This window comes from Cololabis saira, chromosome 23, assembly GCF_033807715.1.
Source record: "Cololabis saira isolate AMF1-May2022 chromosome 23, fColSai1.1, whole genome shotgun sequence".
Classification (NCBI taxonomy): Eukaryota; Metazoa; Chordata; class Actinopteri; order Beloniformes; family Belonidae; genus Cololabis; species Cololabis saira.
In genome coordinates, this window is record NC_084609.1 from 13,635,747 (window position 1) to 13,658,235 (window position 22,489).

At 41.4% G+C, this 22,489-nt stretch overlaps 1 protein-coding gene across 1 annotated transcript in view; it reads left to right on the top strand.

The window, feature by feature from the left end:
- ntn4 (netrin 4) overlaps nt 1-22,489 on the top strand; it is a 35,037-nt gene that overhangs the window by 11,422 nt on the left and 1,126 nt on the right. The window contains exons 3-9 of the mRNA XM_061714486.1: nt 1,620-1,898; nt 11,905-12,031; nt 12,202-12,387; nt 19,499-19,706; nt 20,003-20,097; nt 20,357-20,425; nt 21,981-22,154. Of these exons, the coding sequence (XP_061570470.1) occupies nt 1,620-1,898; nt 11,905-12,031; nt 12,202-12,387; nt 19,499-19,706; nt 20,003-20,097; nt 20,357-20,425; nt 21,981-22,154 (1,138 nt within the window). The remainder of the gene's footprint in view (nt 1-1,619; nt 1,899-11,904; nt 12,032-12,201; nt 12,388-19,498; nt 19,707-20,002; nt 20,098-20,356; nt 20,426-21,980; nt 22,155-22,489) is intronic.

Here is a 22,489-nt window from a genome sequence, read left to right on the forward strand (position 1 = left end):
TATGTGTAGCTGCATCTTCATCCCCGTCTTTGTCTCGCCCTGCTCTCCGTGCCCTCCCATGAACCAGCGCCCCTTGTCCTATTTTTCGTGTTCTCTTAATTGTGGGCTACAATGCCGTGACCCTGTAACCTTTTTTTAACAACCGGGAAATTAATAGCACTCCTCCAATCACACTCCTGGCCAATCATCCAGCCAATCAGGGAAATGCAGGATCCTTAAGTAACGTTTAAAGAAAATAAAAGACAAAGCACATAAACACACATAACTCATTCAATGATATCAGCAACAACAACTCATACGCTTGTAAAGAGCAACACTACAAACACACATAACCTTCAGAGAAAGAGTTTAGGGGCAGACACCAACTTTTTTCACCCAGACAACAGCAGCGGTGCTCGTTGCTAATGGCAGCAGTCGCCATGGTGATGGAAGCCCATAAAGGGATCTTGCATTTAAGGGATGTCCAGGGACCAGACAGGGTAAAGAGGGGGAGAGAGAGAGCGGGGAGAGGGGGGTGTTCTCATGTAAGGATGCCCAGCACCCTTGTGGTCACGTGAGGGAACAGCCAATGATGTAGGGGTGCAAGGTCATAGTTTACTGCACAAATGATCCCAAAACAAGCCCCCATTAACACAGCAGATGTAGTGACATGAGCTGCACCAGTGAGTCTGATTGTGTCACTGAATGCACCCGTCTGACCTCCGTTAATCATGAGGTGGAGCTTCTTACCTTATTTTACTATTGTTTATCGCATTTTTGTCGTCAATTAATAATATATATATATATATATATATATATATATATATATATATATATATATATATATATATGAGAGGGTGTTTATGTGTCAAGACTATCAAAAGGAAGGAAAAGAAAGCTACAGCTAATAGGAATCCTACAGAGATCTTATCATAAAATACATTTGATTGCTGGCTTTCAAACTAGTTAAATCAGTTTTAAGATAATGATAGTTGTGAATTGTTAATTACATGTTGTGGCCATGCTGTAAAACCCAGACACATTGTTTAAGTCTTCATCTTTTCATTTTAAAGACAAAAAAAAGAGTATTTTAGACATCAACTCTATATATTTATTATTAATGAGACTTTTGAGAGAACTTTATCAAAACCAGCGACTATTATATGTCCTTTACTTAAATAATTGATGAAGTTGGCAGCTTAAAAGTGGAACAGACACTTTTTGAAACGTATATTAAAACTGTATTCAGACTGACATTTATTTTTTTTTATGTTTGAAGTGAGTTGAAAAACAAAGAAAAAAAAGAAATCTCTTGACGATCAAGTCTTACTTCCTCTTTTAAGTTATTGGAAACTCTAATAGTTAACCTTTTCTCATTGAAAATACATATTTTGGTGGTTTTCCCACATTAATTGATGTTGTACAATATAGCATGAACCTGTAAATAGAAATAAGATGATTAACTTCACTGACTACAGCGACATGCTCGACTCTTGGGGTTGACCAAGGCTTTAGTCTGCTTTTAGATCTCTGAAACCTTTTGTTTGATGTGCAACACCATTTATGTATTTTGTCTTTGAGCCTAATACGCAGAAATGTACATCAACACGTGTGTTTACCCGTCTCTCTCTGACCGTCAGGTTATCTACCGAGCCCTCCCAAAGTGGCAGTCCCTGGATCCGTTTGGGCTGGAGGGCCAGCAGCAGCTGAGGGTGACCAACATCCGCATCCGCCTGCTGAAGGTTCAGGCGTGCCCCTGCCAGGCCAAAGACCTCGTCTCTGCACGCGAAGCCCTTCCCGCTCAGCACTTTGCCATCTATGATCTCATTGTGAAGGGAAGCTGCTTCTGCAACGGCCACGCCGAGCAGTGCGTTCCTGCACCCGGATACCAGCCCATCAGAGACAGGACCAACCACGTGGTGAGACCAGAGCAGAAATATGTGCTTTTATTTGCAGCCGTTTAATCGTACATCAAGCTTAAATCAACTGGGAAGTGTTGAAATATTTCCCTAGCTTGGAAGTAACTGTTTGCTTTTATTCTTACAAAACATTCAATTAACAAAAATAGATCAACTTAGGATTCGCTTAAGTTGGATTTATGCTTTAAATCAGCACTGAGCCTAATACCATTGTTGTGAAAGCTCAAACTTCAAAATAAAAGGGTAAGAATATAATACTAAGATTTTAAATCTTTTTATAATAAAAAAAAAATGGAGTCAACATCAAATAAAGATGCATAACTAGGAAGTTGTGCAGTTTCGTGTTTAGTACGGAAGAGTATTAGGGCCAGGCAGGAAAAAAAAAAATATTTGAGAAGGGAAGATTTTTTTTATTGTGCACTTCGAGAAAAAAATCTAAATTTCGTGAATAAAGTCGAAATTTCGAGAATAAAGTTGAAATACAATTTCGTGTATAAAGTCGAAATGTTGAGAAAAAAGTCAACCTTCTGAGACTATAACAAACGTACGTAAGAGTATGAGGGCCAGGCAGGAGAAAAATAAAAATAATATTTTAGAGGAAGATTTTTTTTCATTATGCACTTTGAGAAAAAAGTCGAAATGTTGAGAAAAAAAGTCAAAATTTCGTGAATAAAGTTGAAATTTTGAGAAAAAAGGCGAAATTTTTTTTTTGTAATTCAAAGTTTTTATTATTTTTTCATTATTGCAACACACAAAACGAACATCAAACACCACAGACATCATGGAGGTCAAAAATAGCAAAAAACAAAACAAATTATATTAATAGAAAAAAAAAAAAAGTAAAGTTGAAAAATCTAAAAATAAATTAACTAAAATTAAGACAGACAGGTAAGTAAGTCAAATTAACACATCTGTCTACCAAAAGTATTCCATTTTTCTTTTACCATATCATTTTCACAGTTTAATCTTCCCAGCATCTTCTCACACGCCACTGTCTCCATCATCTGTGTTTTCCACATACTCAGTGTGGGGGCTTGTGGTTCCTTCCAACACCTCAGAATAGTCCGTGCACATGTTATGAGGCCAGTTTTTACTATTCTAAAACAATATTTGTCCAACAAAGGTACCACCGTTCTGTCTCCAAGGAGACATAGTCTTGGTGATCTGGGAAGTTCACAATTTAAGGATTTACTCATACATTCTATCACTTTTTCCCATAAGGGGAGGATCTTAGAGCATTCCCATAATGCATGCATAAAAGTGCCCCTTTCTACCCCACACTTCCAGCATAAATCATTATCGATTAGTCCCATTCTGTTGAGTCTTGATGGTGTAAAATAATATCTATGGATTAACTTATATTGAATAAATTTGCCTCTAGCTTCTCTTATGTATTCTTCGGTGTTGGAAAGAATCCCCCCGAATGTTTTTTCATCCAGTGTACAAGACAGATCCTTCTCCCATACCTTCTTGAGATTACTACAACCATTATTATTTGTCCAGGGACACATAGCATACCATCTTGAAGCCTTATGATGTAATTTGGGTAAATATAAGTAGCATTCAATTGGACTTCTGTCCTGACCAACAGTAACCACCTTTTTAACACAGTGTCTAATTTGTAAGTACTTCCAAAAGTGGCCCCTGCCCTCTAGATTAAATTTCTCTTTAAGTCTAAGATATGAAAGAAAATTGCCATTTTCAAATAAATCATTTATTATTCTGATGTTGTTTCTTAACCACTGGGCCCAATATATAGGCTGTCTTTCTATTTTTATTTTTGGATTGTGCCATATGGACGCATATTTTTGAGTAAACTGAGAAAAAAAAGGCGAAATTTTGACTTTATTCTTGAAATTGTACTTCAACATTAATCTCGACTTTTCGACTTTTTTCTCGACATTTCAACTATTTCTCGACATTTCGACTTTTTTCTCGAAGTGCCCAATAAAAAACAATCTTCCCCTCTCAAATATTTTTTTCTCCTACATGGCCCTAATACTTTTCCATAGTTTAGAAAATTGTAAGTAGATATACATTTTTCTTTCAAATTAGTGAATTGCAACTCCAGTGCAAACAAACTTGTTTTCAGCTGTGATGCTGATGTGGCCATTCTTCCTTTCCTGCCGTTTTGACAGACTGACATGTTTTTCCAGTCTTCTAGATGTCAGTCTGTCAAAACCGGAATCTGGAATCAAATGAAGTCTTTGTAATTATCATAAGGTAATCGCACACCCACGGCCAGCTTTCTTTTATTTTCAATTGTTCTAGTGAAATCAAGATTTCTGGGGTGGATACTGAGGCAGCTGGTTCCCTTCGTGTTGCCAGGGGTGTTTTGATAGAGTGAAGGAAGGATAACCTTTGTCTCTTTTCTGCTTCCCTAGGCCAGATAGACATCAGCTTTTCTGCTTACAGCAAACTCAGGAGACGAGGACACGGCCTCGTGGTTTAATGGTGGTGTTGATGTATGTGGGAGCTGATGAAGGTGTGAACAGACAGTGTTTTTGTAAGAGATCAACAATAATTTAAGTGAGGGCTCTTGTCACGGCCATCTCCACACGCAAAAATGCTGTGAAGCTCAACGCCTGCTTTTCTCTAATCAGTGAAACTCAACAGGAAAGCCAGTTTCCCTTACAATCTACAGTAAAGACTATAATAAACAAGGCTTTATACCAGTACATCAACTTGTACAATACTCAGTCCTGATTGAGTGTTTTGGGATTAGAAAAAAATTAATCACAACTTTGGTTTTGATGGACATCTAACCTACCAAACACCTGCTTCACAAATCTTTTTCTTTCCTTCTTTATTTTTATAAGAAATACAACACATTTGAGATCATTCATTATAGGGGCTTTTCAATCTGGGCTTATTAAGTCAGTATTGTACTGGAATAGTCATAGCTTCGGTGTTTTATATGAGTGTTAATGTTTAGCACTAATTCTGAAGTAAACATGCTGAGCAGATACGAAAATAACAATGACATGAAGTAAAAAACTCCATTCATTTCAATAATAAACTAATTATCACCACAGATAGAGTAGAGTAGGAAAAATAAGTTAAAAAGGTCTGTTAGCTTTGGTGGATGCTATAACTGGTGACAGCCTCATGGGATGATTGTGTCACTTCCTACGGAGAGAGAAACATCCAAACCGCCCCATCGAAATCTGGTCTTCTCCACTCAGTAAAGCTTAAACAGGATCACATCATCGGCAAACAGTTGCCACGACACGACACTGAACTGGAAACCCTTTTCCCCCCAAACAACGCATGGTCCTCATTCAGACCGTGCATTAAAATGAGTCCCAGGAGTAGCCAGAACACATTCCAGGAAGGATTTAGCTCAGATCACTCTGATGCATTTGAAGGTGGTCTAGGACCACCTTGGGTCCTCATTCTTACCGTAGTTTGAACAGGAAAGTGTACTGGGATGGATTCAGGGACTGCCTGACAAAGTAACGACATTGCCTAACCAAAATAAATCTCTTTGTCATTTGGTTTCTTCTTAGTATTTGTGGCAGATCTCTCTTCCATAAAGTTTGAAAAAAATAAGTTTAAGTCAGATCTTTGGGAACACATTGTTCTGTGTGCGCTTGTGATCTGAACTCTTATTTTAGTGCAAGGTCTAAAAAGGGCATTAAATATTACATCTGAAAAGGTTATAAATAGGGTTCAACAGGAGGATGCAATAAAAACCAAGCTGCCAGTCCAGCTCTATCCTCCATATGGCATATGTCACGTGGACCTTCTTCAAGTCCTGAAAAGTGTTTCTGCTTCCACTTACTTCAGGCAATCGGTTAATCATTTTTAAAATGAAAGTGATTTCTTTTTTTTTAAGCATGTTTTATCAGTCCCAGATACTGCTCTGAAATCGAGCTACTAAAACACATGAAACGGAGAACATTTCTGGCATTTTAGGTGATAAATGGGATAACATGATTCATGCGTTTTCTCTGTCCTTGCCTTTTGCACCAGAGCTGCTAATATCTGATTTATTGGACACAGTCATTTAAATCCACAAAATCTGACTCTTATCCTGCCAAGAAATTCCAAGCTCTGTTTTCATGAGGATTTCCATCCTTTGAGGGTAGAAAATCCTCTGAAACACTCTTCAAACCTCAAGACTCTGAAAACCTTCCTCGACACAGCAGGGTAATAATACTTTTTTTTTTTAATGTCGGTAAAAAATATTAGATGGGATGTTTTCCCAGGAAATATCCGTCCAACTGTGTGTGAGAATAACAGTTTGAACAGCAAATCCTCCTTAATTGTCTTCACAACATTACCTCAGGTCTTCGGACTGTCGTTGCACCGTGTGCCATGCGGGAGTGTTCGGTAAACACACGCAGGTTATATAAGTGCCTTTTGCTGCCTATCAGCAGTTTGCTTTGTGTCTCTGTGTAGCGGCTGTTTCTGCAAAACCCAAACAAGCAGCGCAGCACAAGACACAAGATGAGGGCAGAGATTAGGAGTCAGAGAAAGGAAGGGCGTGCAGCATGTGTCTGACTCTGGATGTGTGCTTATGCATTTTTGGGATTTTTGTGAAATACGTAAGGGCTTTCAGGTCTGTCTTTATACATCAATCTTACAGCAAAGCTTCGTGTTCTTGTTTCTTTTTACTCTCAAAGATACCTCTTGTTTGGTCTGCTCTGTTTGAAAGGTATGTGTTCTTATGCGTGCAATGTTTGGTCTTCAAGCGTGTGTCCGTGTGCAGCAATCAGCAGAGAAAGTGGCCCTGATAGTCATTACTGGTCAGACGCTGAAAGACTAAAGGGCCAGTTTGTTTGTTGTCCTTCCACAGGGGTTTTGTGGTTCAGGGTGATTACACTGTCTGTTAGTTAGCCACAAAGCCAACGCGCACTTAATGACATCCAGGGCCTCCTTCTGTGGCATTAGCAGCAATTAGTCCACTCAGGGGGGAGAGCGCTTGTGTTTATTTCTGTTCACAAATCTATCTTCCTGTCTTTTCATATCGCTTTCCGTTAATCTCCTACTTCATCTAAGTTCATTTTGGCCACTTATTTATTTGTGTCGTTTGGGCTGTTTGTCTCACGCTATAAACAGTAGATCAGCTCACCAGCTTTATTTAAGTTTACACTTCGAATACTATTAATCTATGGAGAGATAGCCTGCAAAAGATTATACTTTAAAAGTACACTATACATTTCATAAAAAGTAAATGGTAAAAGTGGTTAATATTTGTAAACTCGTCCTTTAAAACTTTAAGTTTGGATAAACAGAAAACTTTAAGCTGCTTTTTAGGGAAATCTTTACCAAATTACCAACAAATGAATTAATCTTCCACATTCAAAGTTGGCAAAACAAACTGAGGAAGTGATATGAAAGACATTTTCATGCTGTTAGACGTGAGGCTGATGCGCCTTCTTTCCAGAGACAGCTGGAGGGGTCGACGGGGAAGTGCTGCTGCTGAATCAGTAACCCTTTAACGCAGCCTGTAAAAGCTTTAAGTTTGGACCATAGACCAAAAAAAACAATAGACGAAACATTAAGTCATGTGACCCATCGGTTTCTGAAGAGAAGCCTTTTTGAAGCCTCTTTTTCTTCGTACGGAGTGCAGCCATGTTGCTCTGGAAGACGATGAGAACGTACAAGAGTTAGCTTTGGCAACCAGCTCCTTCAGCGGATCCCGGCAGATATTTTCAGCAAAATATAGAATTTCACTCTAAGACTCACCTTTATCTCAACCCATTGAGCTCTATTGTTCAGTTCTGTTAATTTCACCTTAATTGTTCGAAAACAAGCCCCAACCATCCAACTTCTGGATCGAGGCTCATGCAGAACGAAGATTAGTTGCAGTTCCTCCACTGGCTGCTAGAGACTGGATACAAAAGAGAGTCAGTCCCCAGAAATAAACATATTTACTCAAATTCAAAAAAACATTTTGGTCTGAATCGTTTGATTTTACCACCCATGACAACTCTGAGGTCTTCAGAACCGGTCTTTAGAACACATGTGTTTGACCATTTTTGAGTGCAGCTTTGTTGCTTGGGAAGCCCACGGGAACCACTACCTGTCAATCAAAGTCAGCATTTGCAACCAGTGCCGTCAGCAGGTCACTGCCGAATGTCTCCGGAGCTTCCAGCAGACGTTTACAGCAGAATATATTGTTTAAAGCAGCACTATGTAACTTTTCCACCTTAATATAATATTTCCAGAGTCATTGTGATGGTACATCAACTTACAACAGGTTTAATGACACCTCTGTCATGGTCTGAGGGGTCTGTATCGCCTTCACTGGCACTATGTAACTTTGAGGTGCATGGTAGGAACCTTTCCACACTAAAAAACTACACATTTTTACGGCTGTGACTGCTTTACGGCATACGTCACTTCCCCCTCCTTCCCGATTCGCAGTCTAGACGAAAGCTGGGCGGGGCGTGGAGCGCAGAGCTCAGGAGAAACTGGTATCATGGCCGAAGCAACGAAAAAAAAAAAAAAAAAAAAAGTTTTATCGGAAAAATAGATACAATACCTCTTCGCTATCCATCCTGCAAACGACTGCTGAAAACAGAAAAGTAGTTTTGAAAGTCCGTCCCGTCTTCTCTACTTCACTATCAAAACAAATGCAGCGACGGGGACAGGATCTTTCCGGCAGTACGTGCTGGTGCTCATGGGAAATGTAGTGTTCTTTCTGGTAAAGCACTACCGCTTTTGTCCAAAGGAGCCGCCAAACTGAACAAAAACTGAAGGTTACATTGTGCTGCTTTAACATGTCCGCTTGGCGGCAAAATCTAAATTTACTGTAGCGTTTAGCCGTCGCTGGGTAAGAACGCACGTCCAACATGGGAAGCATCAACAGGGATACTGTTGGTGCTGTTTACATCAACACGTAGGTCTCCCAGGGCTTTCTCCTGGTACACTGACTTCTTTCAACTGTTAAATATTGATCACGTTAACTAAGGATTCTGCCTGCAGATGAGGGTGAATAGGAGTGTGTGTGGTTGTTGGACTATATATGGACCGGTGACCTGTGAACTGACTTGCAGTCCTGCCTTTGCCCAGAGAGCTGGGATCGGCTCAAGCTGATCTCATACCCCTTTTCCACCAAACCGGTTCAAGGGCTGGTTCTGGGCCAGTGCTGAGTTTGGAACCGGGTTTTCTGTTCCCACTGACAAAGAACTGGCTCCGGGCCAGAACAACCGGTTCCAAGGTAGCACCAACTCTTTGCTTGGCCAGAGGAAAGAACCACTACGTAAGCGGAGGGGGTGGAGTTATTAAGACCAACGGCAGCAAGACTGGGAAACGGCGACATTTTCTAATAAGTGATGAATTAATCTGGATGCAGCAAAGCATCATGGGTCTGTGGAGGAGACAACCTGTCTTTTAGCGATATGGTCCACGGAGGGTGCTACGTGGACCAAGTCCCTATCGGAGCGAATACGTTGTTGTTGCTTCAATTTTCCCACCAATGCAAACGCAGTGACGTAACTGACGTTTGCAGGGGCGTTTGACATGGCTCCCCTTAGCACCCGAGCTATGAAAAAGTAAACCGGTTCTCAGCTGATCCACAAGTTGAACCAGTTGTGAACCAGCACCGGCACTGGCCCGGAACCAGCTCTGGAACCGGTTTGGTGGAAAAGGGGTATCAGTGGCCCTTAATAGGAACAAGCAGGGATAGATATTGGATGGACGATTAGCTTTTTTTTTTGTCAAGTTGGAAATGTAGAAAAGCTCAACTTTTCAAAGATCAACACAAGGATCACCGAAGGTATCTTTATATACAACCTGTAAATCCCAGTGGGACTGTGTCAAAGCACCTGGCTGTATTTGATTGGTTGTTTGCCGTTATGACAAAGGCATCTGCAAGCGACAACCCCAAGCATCACACATCCACAAGGGTCATACTTGAGTGCACGCTTCCCAATGGCACTATTGTCACTGTGCTGCATCTGTTTCAGATTGGTAAACACAAACTTGACATTATCCTAAGCGCTCTGTGCTTGGTCTGGATGAAGTACCAGAGAAACAGTGGTGGCTTCTCAAAAACACCAATATGGCGTAACCACGGGGTAAGAAGGGCTAGTGGTTTTGATCAGTCACAACTAGGGTTGCCACCTTTCAGAAATAGAAATAAGGGACACCCTGATTTCAGCAGCGCAGGAGCCAAAAAAAAGCCCCAAAACTTCTAAACTGAATAAAAATGTGTTTATTTTATATGAAAAAACAAAATGCTTTGATTTAAAGTTTAAAGTGCTTTAATAACATTGAACTTTCATGACTGTAGAGACAGACAACCATACTAGCAGCTGAAGCCTCCTATGCTACGTATGTCCACATCAGCCCAGATGTATAATATAGCTACAGGTGAAGAATATGGTGTAAAAGTTAATTTATTTCAATAATTAAACTAGAATATGGTGTAAAAGTTCATTTATTTCAATAATTCAACTAGAATATGGTGTAAAAGTTAATTTATTTCAATAATTCAACTAGAATATGGTGTAAAAGTTAATGAAAATACGGAACAAATCGCGTCCCGTATTAGTTCAAAACGGGACGCAACATTTTTTTTTCTCAAATAAAGGACAATTCCGTATTTTACGGGACGGGTGGCAACTCTAGTCACAACAAAAGCCATTAGTGTCACCACAGATGTTTTTTTCTAAGGACAGCAAGTCCAACTGATCCAGGATCAAACCATAAAATGACATTACACCAATGTTTTATTTCTGTAGATTTTATAATTTTGTTGGCAAATCCTTAATTAATTGGCATATAACAGCCACAACTGCAGGATGTAATGCATTTATCTCCATCTCTTTAATGCTTTCTGTGCCCCTGTTATTAGTTATTATGACAGCCAGTCATGTGGTAGCTTCTGGCCACTTTTTTTTTAGAAACAGATTAATTTAAAAGATCCTAACACAATTTTAAACAGGATTAACTATCAGCCGTGTCGGTCTAGCCCTGCTGCTGCAGCCCGCGGTCTGGTCAACTGGGCGTGTGCAGACTTCAGTGTGTACATGTGTTAATTGTCCCTTATCACGGTATGGTAAACATGTGAAATCAGTTGAAATAGCAGATGTCTGGACTCCATCCAGATGCCGTTGGCCTTCTCCCCCGCCCCTCCTTTCACTTATCCTTATTTTTTTTGTTAATGTGTCATTAGGTCTCCTGCCCCTTAGCTGTCTGGATCTGTTGTTCCCCCCCCGTTAGTGTGGCGAAAAGGGTGTGCGGTCGGTGTGTGTAAAACCAGTCATGTGCGCGTTCATCCAGGGTCAGTTCATGCGGGGGGCGTGTGTTTTTTTGTTGGTTTTTTTACGTTGTGTGTGTGTCCTTATAGCATGTGGATGTGTTTAAGTCTCCTCTCGGAGCGGTGTGTGAATCAGAGCCATTCAGGGGTCGTTTGATTCACGCACCGTGGGAAACAAATGTAAGAACACGTGTATGTGTGTGTTTTTGTGCATTTTTCTATCCCTGTGTGCACGTTGATTAGTGTATGCCTACCTCTGTAATCACTGTATAATTGTGTGTCCTATATTACAGTTGCACGGTGTAACACAAACAAATAAAGAGCTTCCTCAGATTCCTCGCCCCCACCCCCCTTCAATCATTATCCGGCGTGCATGGCATTCCAGCTCAAAGGAATGACAAGGAGATTGTTATTGTGCTCTCAGCGCTACATACTTGTACTCTTCTCATACACACATATTCATAACCACACACACACACACGCAGGCTTTTCAGAGCAGAGGCCCATTCTTGTTTCCAGCAATGAAGCCAAACAATCACCCTTCTTTCTCTAATTTGAGGCGAGGGTAGGTGAGAGACACCGAGGAGGAGATGGAGCAAGAGAAAATAAGAAAATCAGGGAATATTTATGAGAAGAAAAGAGTGGGGGGAAAAAAATAACAGAACAGTCTTCACCTCCAACAGGCCCAGATCCTTTTCTCCCCACCTCTGTGACCTCTTTACTCCCCCCTATCTCTCTCTCTCCATCTATCGTGCTGCCTGTTGCTAAAAAAGCTCTTTGTCACTTTTTCAGGTCCATGGGAAGTGTGTGTGCAGACACAACACTGCAGGTGATCACTGCGAGCGCTGCGCTCCTCTGTACAACGACCGACCCTGGCAGCCTGCCGACGGACTGACGGGGGCGCCGCACGAGTGTCGAAGTAAGCCCGACTGACACACTCGCTTGGGGATCAATAAAGTTAGGATTAAACCAACCAATGAAACTTTAAAAACACTGATGTTTGGTGAAAATGTTCCTTCGAGAAGCAAACAAATGAAAAACAGAAATGTCTCTGGTCCTGATGTGTGATTTTGCTGTCTCACACGACAGAGTGCAAGTGCAACGGTCACGCTCAGAGCTGCCACTTCGACTGGATGGCATGGCGCGCGTCTGGCCAGAGAAGCGGAGGCGTGTGTGACTGTCTGCACAACACCGAAGGACGCCAGTGTCAGAACTGCAAGGCCGGGTTCTACAGAGACCCCCAGCGGCCGCAAACCGCTCCGGACTCCTGCAAACGTAAGAGTTACACACATCCGAGTTCCTTCAACCACACCTCTGATCAAAAAGGAGAAGCTGGAAGAAAGTGGCTTTTCACAGTTGACACCAGTCACTAGAAAAGTTTCATAGGTGTAGTTTGAGCTGCGGTCCTGTTAAACATCAAGATCCAGACTGATAAAATCAGTGACCGCCGACCAGTTGGAAATCATAACTGCCAATAAACTCCAGATTGAAGCGTGAGATGTAGCAATCCCTAATAACAGCAAAATCCAGAGGGAGGCACAGAAGAAGGCTAAAAATACCAAGAACTGAGTAGAATGTAACAATGTAGTGCCGCAAGCAAAATATTTCAAATTCAGGTTATATAATACTGACATGGCTTTAGAAATGTCTACGACTGTAATGAATCTGTCAAAATGATGCAGTGAAACTTAAAACTCCTGCGTGGAGAACGTCGAGAAACATCACTAATCATTCCTGTGGTAACAAATCGTGAAGCATGATTTCAACCTCTCTCTCTCACACACACACACACACACACACACACACACACACACATCACATTGGCACGGTGCTCTCGTTCTCTTAAGGAATGCTGAGGACACGGATCGCAAGCTGAGACGTGCTGGATAGCACTGAATCCTGACGGGCACCTGGCTCCGATAGTGTGTGTATGTGTGTGTGTGTGTGTGTGTGTGTGTGTGTGTGTGTGTGTGTGTGTGTGTGTGTGTGTGTGTGTGTGAGGAAGCTGACGGGCCACGCGCTATCCGAGGTTGCAGTGGAGTTAATCATCAGATGGCGGCATTCCTTCGTCTTGACTCAAGGCTCATGACAAATCTCCTGCTTGTCCATCTTGATGTTGTTTTTTTACCATTTCCAGACATGACTCAGAGTTCAGGGAAATGATTGTCAGGAGTTGTAAATGTGTGAGGGGGCTTCATTTCAGAGACGGTTCGAGCGGCGCGCTGCCCCTTCGCTGATGAGACGGGTCTTAAGTAAACACGAGCGATACTCATCCGTAAACAGACCACTGGCTACGTTCTACCTCTGATTATCTGTCTGATTTGAGACAATGAGCTCAGTCCTCCAGCTATGCTCGACTTAAAACTTGCATGTGTGTTTAAATTCTGGTATGTAATGTCACAAAATAACTAAAAAAAAGAAAAGGTCCCAGTATCTGTTGAGGTGTTTCACTGTGAGGCATCTCACTGCTAAGATCAAGAGGAAAAACTCAGTAGGGGGGGGTTAATAATTGCTTAAAATTTGATAAACAAGCATTTTCCCATCATTATACAACGTAGCGCTAACAGAACCATGGATGCTTAGCAAATCGACAGATAGGGATGGATGCACAACCAGGGCTGAAAGTAGGCCGGGACGGCCCGGAGCCACGTTCTGCTGAGTGATCCTGAGGCGGAACGGCGTTACAGTAAGAGAGCGGCTGCCTCTCCAAAAACCCCACATTCATCCAGCCACAACTGCCCCTTCCACAGGGAAACGCGTCTGCTGGCGATATACCGGCTGAAACGGCTCATTGTCTCTTTATTAACTGCTTCTCAAAGCCCTTTCAGATAGGATGAGGTGAGCTCTGCACTCCTCTCTGGGCTGCGAGGACCAAAAGTGTCTCGGCACGGTGCCAAGCCCAACGCAGCACAAGGGTGCACATGTGCCCTGTTCCCGCGGCTCGGGCTGCAGTTAAATATTGTTGAACTGGGGAGCAGCGCTCTGTGATGACACCTCGTCCAATTACAGATAATCTTAACAGATCTGCGCCTATTTAGATAGTCTTAGAATTGTGGTTTATTTTGCTCCAAATGGGGAAAATTCTTGTGCTTATCTCGCCAGCAGGCTGTCAAACTGCTCTCTTAGCCTGAATTACACCTTAGAGACCGTCAGCGTCGGAGTTGGACGAGCCTAAACTCCTCCAACTCGTGTCTGGGTTTGAGCAGATCCAAACTTTCATCCGTGACTGGCCACTTGATTGGGTTCCTTGTCTAATTTTTCCACCTCGTAGATTTTGTGAATGGGTGTTACATCAGTTTTTCTTCCATAACTTTAGTAAACTGATGGCAGAAATGTCTATGTTAAGTTGGTGTACCAGTAACAGTAACAGTGCTGACGTTATTGTACGCTTCAGGTTGGTATAATACTGTATTTTGTACCATCGTGATGTCAGTGCTTTACCTGATTGGATACATAGACTGAATTATAGTGATGTTGGAAATAGGGATGTTTTGACATTTTATTAAAAAAGCTTTAAATAAACCAGGGTTTATTTATTTTCCATTTGAAGAGAAATTAATAGAAAACTAAAGAAAAAAGGCTCAGATTTTGAGTCCTGAGTTAAATATACTGCTAGTAAGACTGATTTTCAAGGCAAGGATTCCCCTCCAGAGCAAAAAGATTTGATACATTTAAAAGATGTATGTATGTAACTTGCCAAAATCAGTAGTTTTATTTACCAACATCAACTGACCAGTCTGTCCCATAATGCACCATGAATTTACAGCAGATACTGGATATAGAAATCCTGTTTTTTTCACCATTTTCATCACCCAGTGTTCCTACCTAAGTCAGTCCTGTGCATTGCCATCCTTTACCAACCCCGGGAGGGCCCTGCAGACAGGGTGGGGTTTCTCCGGCCGGACGTAGCGCATGGAAGGATCACGTTATTCCAGCCAGATCCTCCCCACCCCGGTTGGCCAGAGGGGGCATGTGTAGCCCAGGACTGTGTGCATGTTTTTGTGAGGGTAGCTCACAATAGCTATCCAAGGGAACACGGGGAGAACATGCAAACTCCACACAGAAAGATCCTTTCACCAACCCCACCCAGGGTGTGGGCGCTGAAGTCATGGGGGAACTAACACGCACTTCAGCACCCACAGCGTCCCCGGCAGGAATTGAACCCAGGACCTTCTAGCTGTAAGACGGCTGCACTACCAGCTGCGCCACCGTGCCCCAAAAAAGACTAATTTCTAAGTAAAAAAGGCTTGTACAAGAAAATTAGAAGACTATTTTAGACTCTTTTTGCTAGTTTTAAGAAATGTAATCAAGAAAGTCCTTCTTACCCCATGGCAAAGATACTGTTGCTCAATATTTATGAAATATTAGGCTTTTTCCTAAAGGGGGCACCTGAAAACATAATCGCTTTTCTGGTGGCGCACTATGTACTAGCGACTACCAGACCAGTATGTAATACCGTACATACTGTGTCTTGCATACTGCATTGTATGTAGAATGCAGTATGCAGTTTGTAGAATGGCCTAAGTGTTAAAATCATTTAAATAGTTTAGTGTTCCTATTGCCTATGCTTTTTTGTTGTTTATTGTTTGTCATGCTTCCCATAATCCTGTGCATGAGTGAGAAGGAAACAGACTCAAACATACCTCCGCTGAAAGTCTTTACTGCACTTTAGGGCCATTTTCGGTGAAGTTACATTAGTTTTTCATCTTTGTATACGATAAAACGGCCTTCACTTGAATTGGCTGCTAGGAGGTTGTTGAAGTGATGGAGTTTAAGATCGATAAAACTTTTCCAACAGATACCTATAAATACTGAACACAAGAAAGATTGACAGATCTAGATCACAAATGTATGAACTCAAACATAAATCTGAACGAGGCTTCAAGCTGCGCTGCTGCTCCGACAACTCTGCAGCTGACAACATTAAAACTCCAAAACAAAAAGAGCTGAAAAAATAGACAATAGGGGAATTTGGCACAGTGCACACACGTGCACGGATACCCATATGGGTGGAGGATATTGGGATGTGAGATTGTGAAATTTGGGGGAAAAATATTAATTCCTGTCAGGGACAAAGAGGGATTTGTATTCCGTGGCATCACTTTATCCCTGTCTTTTTCTTATATCTCTGCATCTCCGATAAGGTCATAGAAAATGATGCACCAGCTTATCTGCAGGGATTGAATTTCAGTGATTAGGTTCGGTGTTGTGCACATTTGTTACACCTGAGAAGTCACCTGTGCAGTAACCATGGCAGCCAGCGATCCTGAGTGACAGATGATGGATGCGGGGGGTAAGGGGGGTAGGGGGGGAGCGACGGCATGCTTGGAAACCTCTGAGTCTTAAGGTACAGGTTGTGAAACCCCGCTGGAGCAGCTCACTGACAAAAGAGGAATTTCCCTCTGTTGCGAGGAACATTTTTATCATACCAGCCTCTGAGGGGCCCTTGAAAGAAAACACTCTTGTGAAGCTTCACGCAAGCTTGTGCACACCCAAACAGTTTAGCAGCGGGGTTGCTGTGTGTGTGTGTGTGTGTGTGTGTGTGTGTGTGTGTGTGTGTGTGTGTGTGTGTGTGTGTGTGTGTGTGTGTGTGTAGTGGCTGTTCGGGCAGGTGTCGTGTCATGTCTCAGCACACGCTCATAAAGTTTTGGTTGTCCGAGCTCTTGTAGCTGACAGCTTTCCTGGTTGCACACATCCTCGGGAGTCGTGAAGTGACCCTTTCATATGCTCGTAAATTCTCAAGCAAATATGCAGTCTCACAAACTTACCGAGCACACCATCGTGCACACGTGTGCTGGATTCACACGGAACTGCGTTGGTGGTGCAATAATCTCTGTCAATTATTAATATATGAAGAATGCTTACTAAAGAAAACTGCAGATATGGCCTTTTATACATGTTAAGGATATAAAGGTGATATCTCTATGATTTCACGCATACTGTTCTGTTCAGTCTAATGATAAGGGTTATCTAATCTTATTTTAACCTAACTACTATTAAGAATCAGAGGGGAACCGGCTCACTGTTTACTTTTAGTACATTTGATTCATTTATGTGTTATAACAGTCAGGTTTGCATTGATATGTTGGATGGAGGTAGTGCTGTTCTTCCTGAGATGGGTTAGGGTGACTCCTGACAGGCTGCCTTCCCGCTTCGTGTGTTGGACTACATTCCTACCAACTTCTGTCAGGGCATTTCCCTACCATTGTGCCAGATCCACACATGTAATAAATCCTTCAGCGGCCTCCGGGACATTTCCAGATTAATTCGGAAAGGGTTAGGTAACAGCTCAACTTGAAAAGCCCTCTTTCAGCCCTGGTCAAGTCGAAGACTTCTGGCATTTTTTGAAACTTTCATATGTTCTTTTTATTAAACAGGGTTCAAACAGGTCTCCAGTGTCATTTAATCTCCTTCATCCAAACCAGTCAGACTGTAAAACAGCCACCTCATTATCGTGACTGCTGTCTGTCACTGAGGGCCTAAACACAGCTAAAGCTGCAGCCCTGTCTTCTGGTCTAATCTTGCTACACCTCTCTGCAGCTTTTGACGCAATAAACCACTACTTCTTACTTATTGTATTCTCTTTGGATGGCGTGTAGGGCTTTGTTTGAATTGGGCTTTTTTCAAGGTGCCGTGACTAGGACAAATCCCACCGCTGCATTATAGGTGTGCCCCAAGGCTCAGCACTGGAACATCTACCGTTTCCGATTTAACAGGATGTTCTTATATCCGTTTATATCCTCTCATATCACTACGACACAGATGATGCACAGAACAGTCTCAAACCGATTAAAAGAACACCGCCTTCAACTAAATCCAAGACTGAACAACTGGTAATTTCAGCCCAACAATAAAACATTTATCAATGCATCAATATAATAAATCCTTCATTTCTCTCCCATATCTTTTTTAAGACCTACCTGAGAGTCATAACTCAAACATTGTTGCAGCAACCCTTGCCAGTTCAGTCACTCCTGCTCCCTACATTGCTACAGTCATTTAAGTAACTTATTCTACCAAGAGTCCGACTGCTCGGTCTTCATCCAGCTGTCATATATGGCTACGGTCTTTGACGTCTGCTTTCCTCTCTGGAACTGCATCCAGTGCAAACATCCATGCACACAACAAACTCTTAAGTCCAAACCTTAATGTGTTTCAACAATGGTGAACGATGTAAAATTTATATATTTGAACAAGGACATCTCTGTATAAGAGTTTCCTAAAAGCTTTAAACATGCTTAACAATCACTCAATTTGTATTTTTCACTTGTTCTATTTGTATTTTGACCTTTTTTGAATATTTGTATTTGCTGATGCTTAAGTTAGGTTAAATGTTATTGCTGTAATTGTTTTGGATTAAAATAATACTGCAAAATGAATTGACATAACTTAATAAAACAATTATATTCGGCCATTGGCTTTAAGAAAACTCTGATTCTGAGCTCTGATTTAAATGATTCAGCATTAATAAGGTATGTATAAAAAGAAAATGGAGCAAAGAAGGCTTGTGGGCTACAGTACATTGCCGTGTGCTGCCAGCTGAACTACAAGCATCATTAAACAGAAGAAAAATAGCTCCAACCCCCCCCCTCCTGCCTCTCTGTCTAACCTCAAAGATGGGGGCAGATTTATGGTGGAGGCTGTCAGTGGAAACACACGGGTGGATGTTCCAGCATTGGTGAAAGAATATTGTTTTTGGAGTTTGTTGAAAGAACACTCTATCAGCACACAATTAGAGGAGACACAAGGGAGGCAGAAAAGGGAGGGTGTTGTTCTGCGTGCAATTGCACATCTGACTTTTGAAGTAATTTGAGTATCAGACCTTGATATGCTAGTCACTGCTCACTTTGAGGCAAAACCTTCAAAGACTGTGGCCCAAATTCAGGCTGTTTCGCATGGGTATTTTGTTCTGATAATTAAGATCATATCTTGAAGAAAGAACAATAAACATGATAAGAAGAAGATAGAAGCCTTTGTCTGAAACAATACCAGACAGACAATAAAGCAATTCATGAGAACAGAAACACCTCAAGCGCTGGTAATAAACTATAGCCGTCAACCCGAAAGACCTTTAGACTCGCTGTTTATTGCTTGTGTTGTCTAGTTACTATTTTACATATTTTTATTTCAATCAAAGCTTTGCAAAAAGAGTCATATTTTAAGCTTGACTTAAAAAACGTAATTAGATTTTGACTACTGATTGTATCTATTGTTCTTATTTCTTTTCTTTCTTGTTTAAATCATGCTTTTTATTGCTACTATTTGATGTTTTAGTGTCTCTGTGTAGCACTTTGAATCACATTGTTGTTGAATTGTGCTTCACGCATAAACTGAGACGCCATAATACCTTCCAGTTAACATTAAATGGACTTTTTGCTTCCCCCAGCGTGCAACTGTCACCCTCTGGGCTCCTTCCACCTGGCCGACGGCTCGTCATGTGACGCGTCCAACGGAAACTGCATCTGCAAGCCTGGCGTAGGTGGCGTGCACTGCGACAGGTGTATGGTGGGCTACTGGGGCTTCCACGAGTACGGCTGCCGTCCTTGTGACTGTGCAGGAGAGTGCGATCCATTTACTGGAGACTGCATGTTTGGGTGAGTTCAAGCACACTCCCTACTCCAATATGTACACTTTAAGACTTTTAATCCAAACGTTCTGCTGAATATTATCAAACAACCACAGAACCAGGATTGGATAGCAGGTTATAGCCACTTTTATTTGCCAATCAGTGAACAATGGCCTTGAAAGCTGAACTTTGTGTAATTAAAGTGCAAAGTTTTTTGTTTTTTTTGTCGTTTCACAATAAGCAGCAGAATTTCTACTTTTTTTTATACTTTGTGTGGATCTGGAATCAGCTTAATGTCTGAGTTAATTTTGTGATGCGTTTCAGCTATGATCTAGATCAGTACAACCAAGAAGGAAACTCCAGTGACCCGGTCCAGATCTTCAGAGTAGATGAACTCTTCTCTGCTTTGCACTACTCAGGTGAGACACCACACCTGCGTCTGTGTTTGTGTGCAGGTGCCGTATTGATCCTCCTCCACGCACCAGTGGCCAAATGTTAATGTTTATGTAAAATTTTCCCTGCAGCTTTCATGCACATATGCACCTCACTGGATGTACAGACTATTATGCGTTTGCGTTTTTCAGGACACCACATACATACCTGTACAGTGTCTGCACACACACCCACGTGCATTGTTTTATTATGTTGCATAACTGTGCTTTTGTTTGTCCACTGCAGAGAAGTGTGAGTGCAAGGAACAAGCGCTGACGAACAGTAAACTCTTTTGCACCATGAATTATGCATACGGTAAGTAGTCAAACACCTTACTTCGGTGTAATGAACAACTTCAAAGTGCATTTCTTTGTGTTTTCAGCTACGAATAATAAATGATAACATTACTGAGGTCAAAAGTCAGAGCTGAAGTGCCCCCAACATGAGCTACATGAGAGGCGAGGAAAAGTTAGAGCTTATGCAAAACTATTTTAATTTGCATTTTCTTTTATTTAATAACTAGAGGCTTTATTTTTCAGTTTTGAAACTTCCTTGATAACATGAGAACAGACCAAAGTTAATGACACCTTGACATGCTCATTTAAATATATACATAAATCTTAAATTATTTTTCTGTTTACTTGCAAAGTGGCTGTTTTTTAACCAACTTGTGCAAAATGCACAAGTAAGAGCTCATTAGGGTTGTTTGTGTGTCTGCAAACACATTTTGTGTTTCGTTCATTATAAAAGGTTAATGGAAACAAGATTTCACCAGTAAAGAAATGCTCACATCAGGTTCACATCAGGTGGCTTCAGGATCCAGAGAATATGCATAAAAAGTGTATAAAGCAGGTGACTTTTCGCTGCTTGCTTTATTCTTTTAGACATTTTTATTGGTTATACATTAAGCAATATGCATATGTTTACAGCGTTACAGGTTATATCCTTGCTTTATTCTGATGGAAATAAGCCTGATATGCATTTCCTTCGCAGCAAAATTTAAAACAGAAACAGAGGTATAACCATCTAACTTGAGTTTTTTTCATTCAGGATGACATTTACTAATAAACATATAACACAAATCGCAATGTGATTGATTTCCTGGTCGATCATAAACCTTAAAATAAGGTAATATGCCGTACATAAACCGAAGCTGCTACACTTAAGGCTGCGAGTGTATAAAATACTTCAACAGCTGTTGAGATATTTCAGACATCTGGACATAAAAATGTACTTTTGGAAAAGTTAGTGGATCATAAGAGTCATTAGGATTCATCTACTTGTCCCTCAAAGACGTTCCTGCTTCCTGAATTGGCAGTGGATGTCACCCCCCCCCCCAAAAAAAAACAGAAAAAACCACACTGGGTTTGTATGTGTATATGTATGTATGTGTATGCGTGTGTATGCATATATATATATATATATATATGTATATATACTAAATACAGTAATAATGCACATATATATGCCTCAGGTTTTTACCGACATGGTATCAACCATTAATACGTGTGCAGACAAGGTAAAAAAAAAAAAAAGATATTGGCACGTTTAGAGCAATAATATTTCCGTTTCAACCCCGGTGGAGAAAGGGAACCTCATCTGAATTTCAGATTAAGTTTTGGAAGATCCGCAAACATTAAAAGCCTCCTGTGAAGTCTGTCCAGCAACCAAAGACACAACTTTTAGTTCCACGTCAGCTTTCTTCAAGAGGTCCTGTTAGTCAGTCCTTCCATTTAAGTACAGGAACGATCAAATCCACACGTGAAACTGGGTTATCTGGTCTTAAAAACACACATGGACTAGTCTTGATGCAGGACTGAAAGTTTCTATTTGTGTTGACATAGATCTTGTCTCTCTCCCTGACCTGTAGTGCTGAAAGTGAAGGTGCTGTCAGCTCATGACAAAGGCTCCCATGCTGAGGTGGAGGTCAAGGTTCAGAAGGTGCTCAGTCAGAACACCAAACTGAAGATACAGCGTGGCCAAGTCACGCTTTACCCCGAGTCCTGGACGGCTCGGGGCTGCACCTGCCCCATCCTAAACCCAGGTCAGACACTCGCATAGATGCAGCCTCACGACGTTTAAAGGACACGAGCCGTAGAACATAGACGGCATTTGTTTGTAGTCAAAACCATCTACAAAAATGTTAACCTGTAACTTTTTTAGTTACTGTACATGCATGGATGAATAGTTGATGTTGGCTGTAAGCAGCTATTTATCTCTCATTGGACTCTAAATCACACGCAGTAAAAGTCTTGTAACACTTAAAAGACTGGAGGGAGGCTCCTCTACAATCTAGACTCATGCATACATCATAGTTTTCCTTGAAATACTGGGTGACATTTCAAGAAGTCTTCGTTCAATTGTTTTGGTTGGAAAACC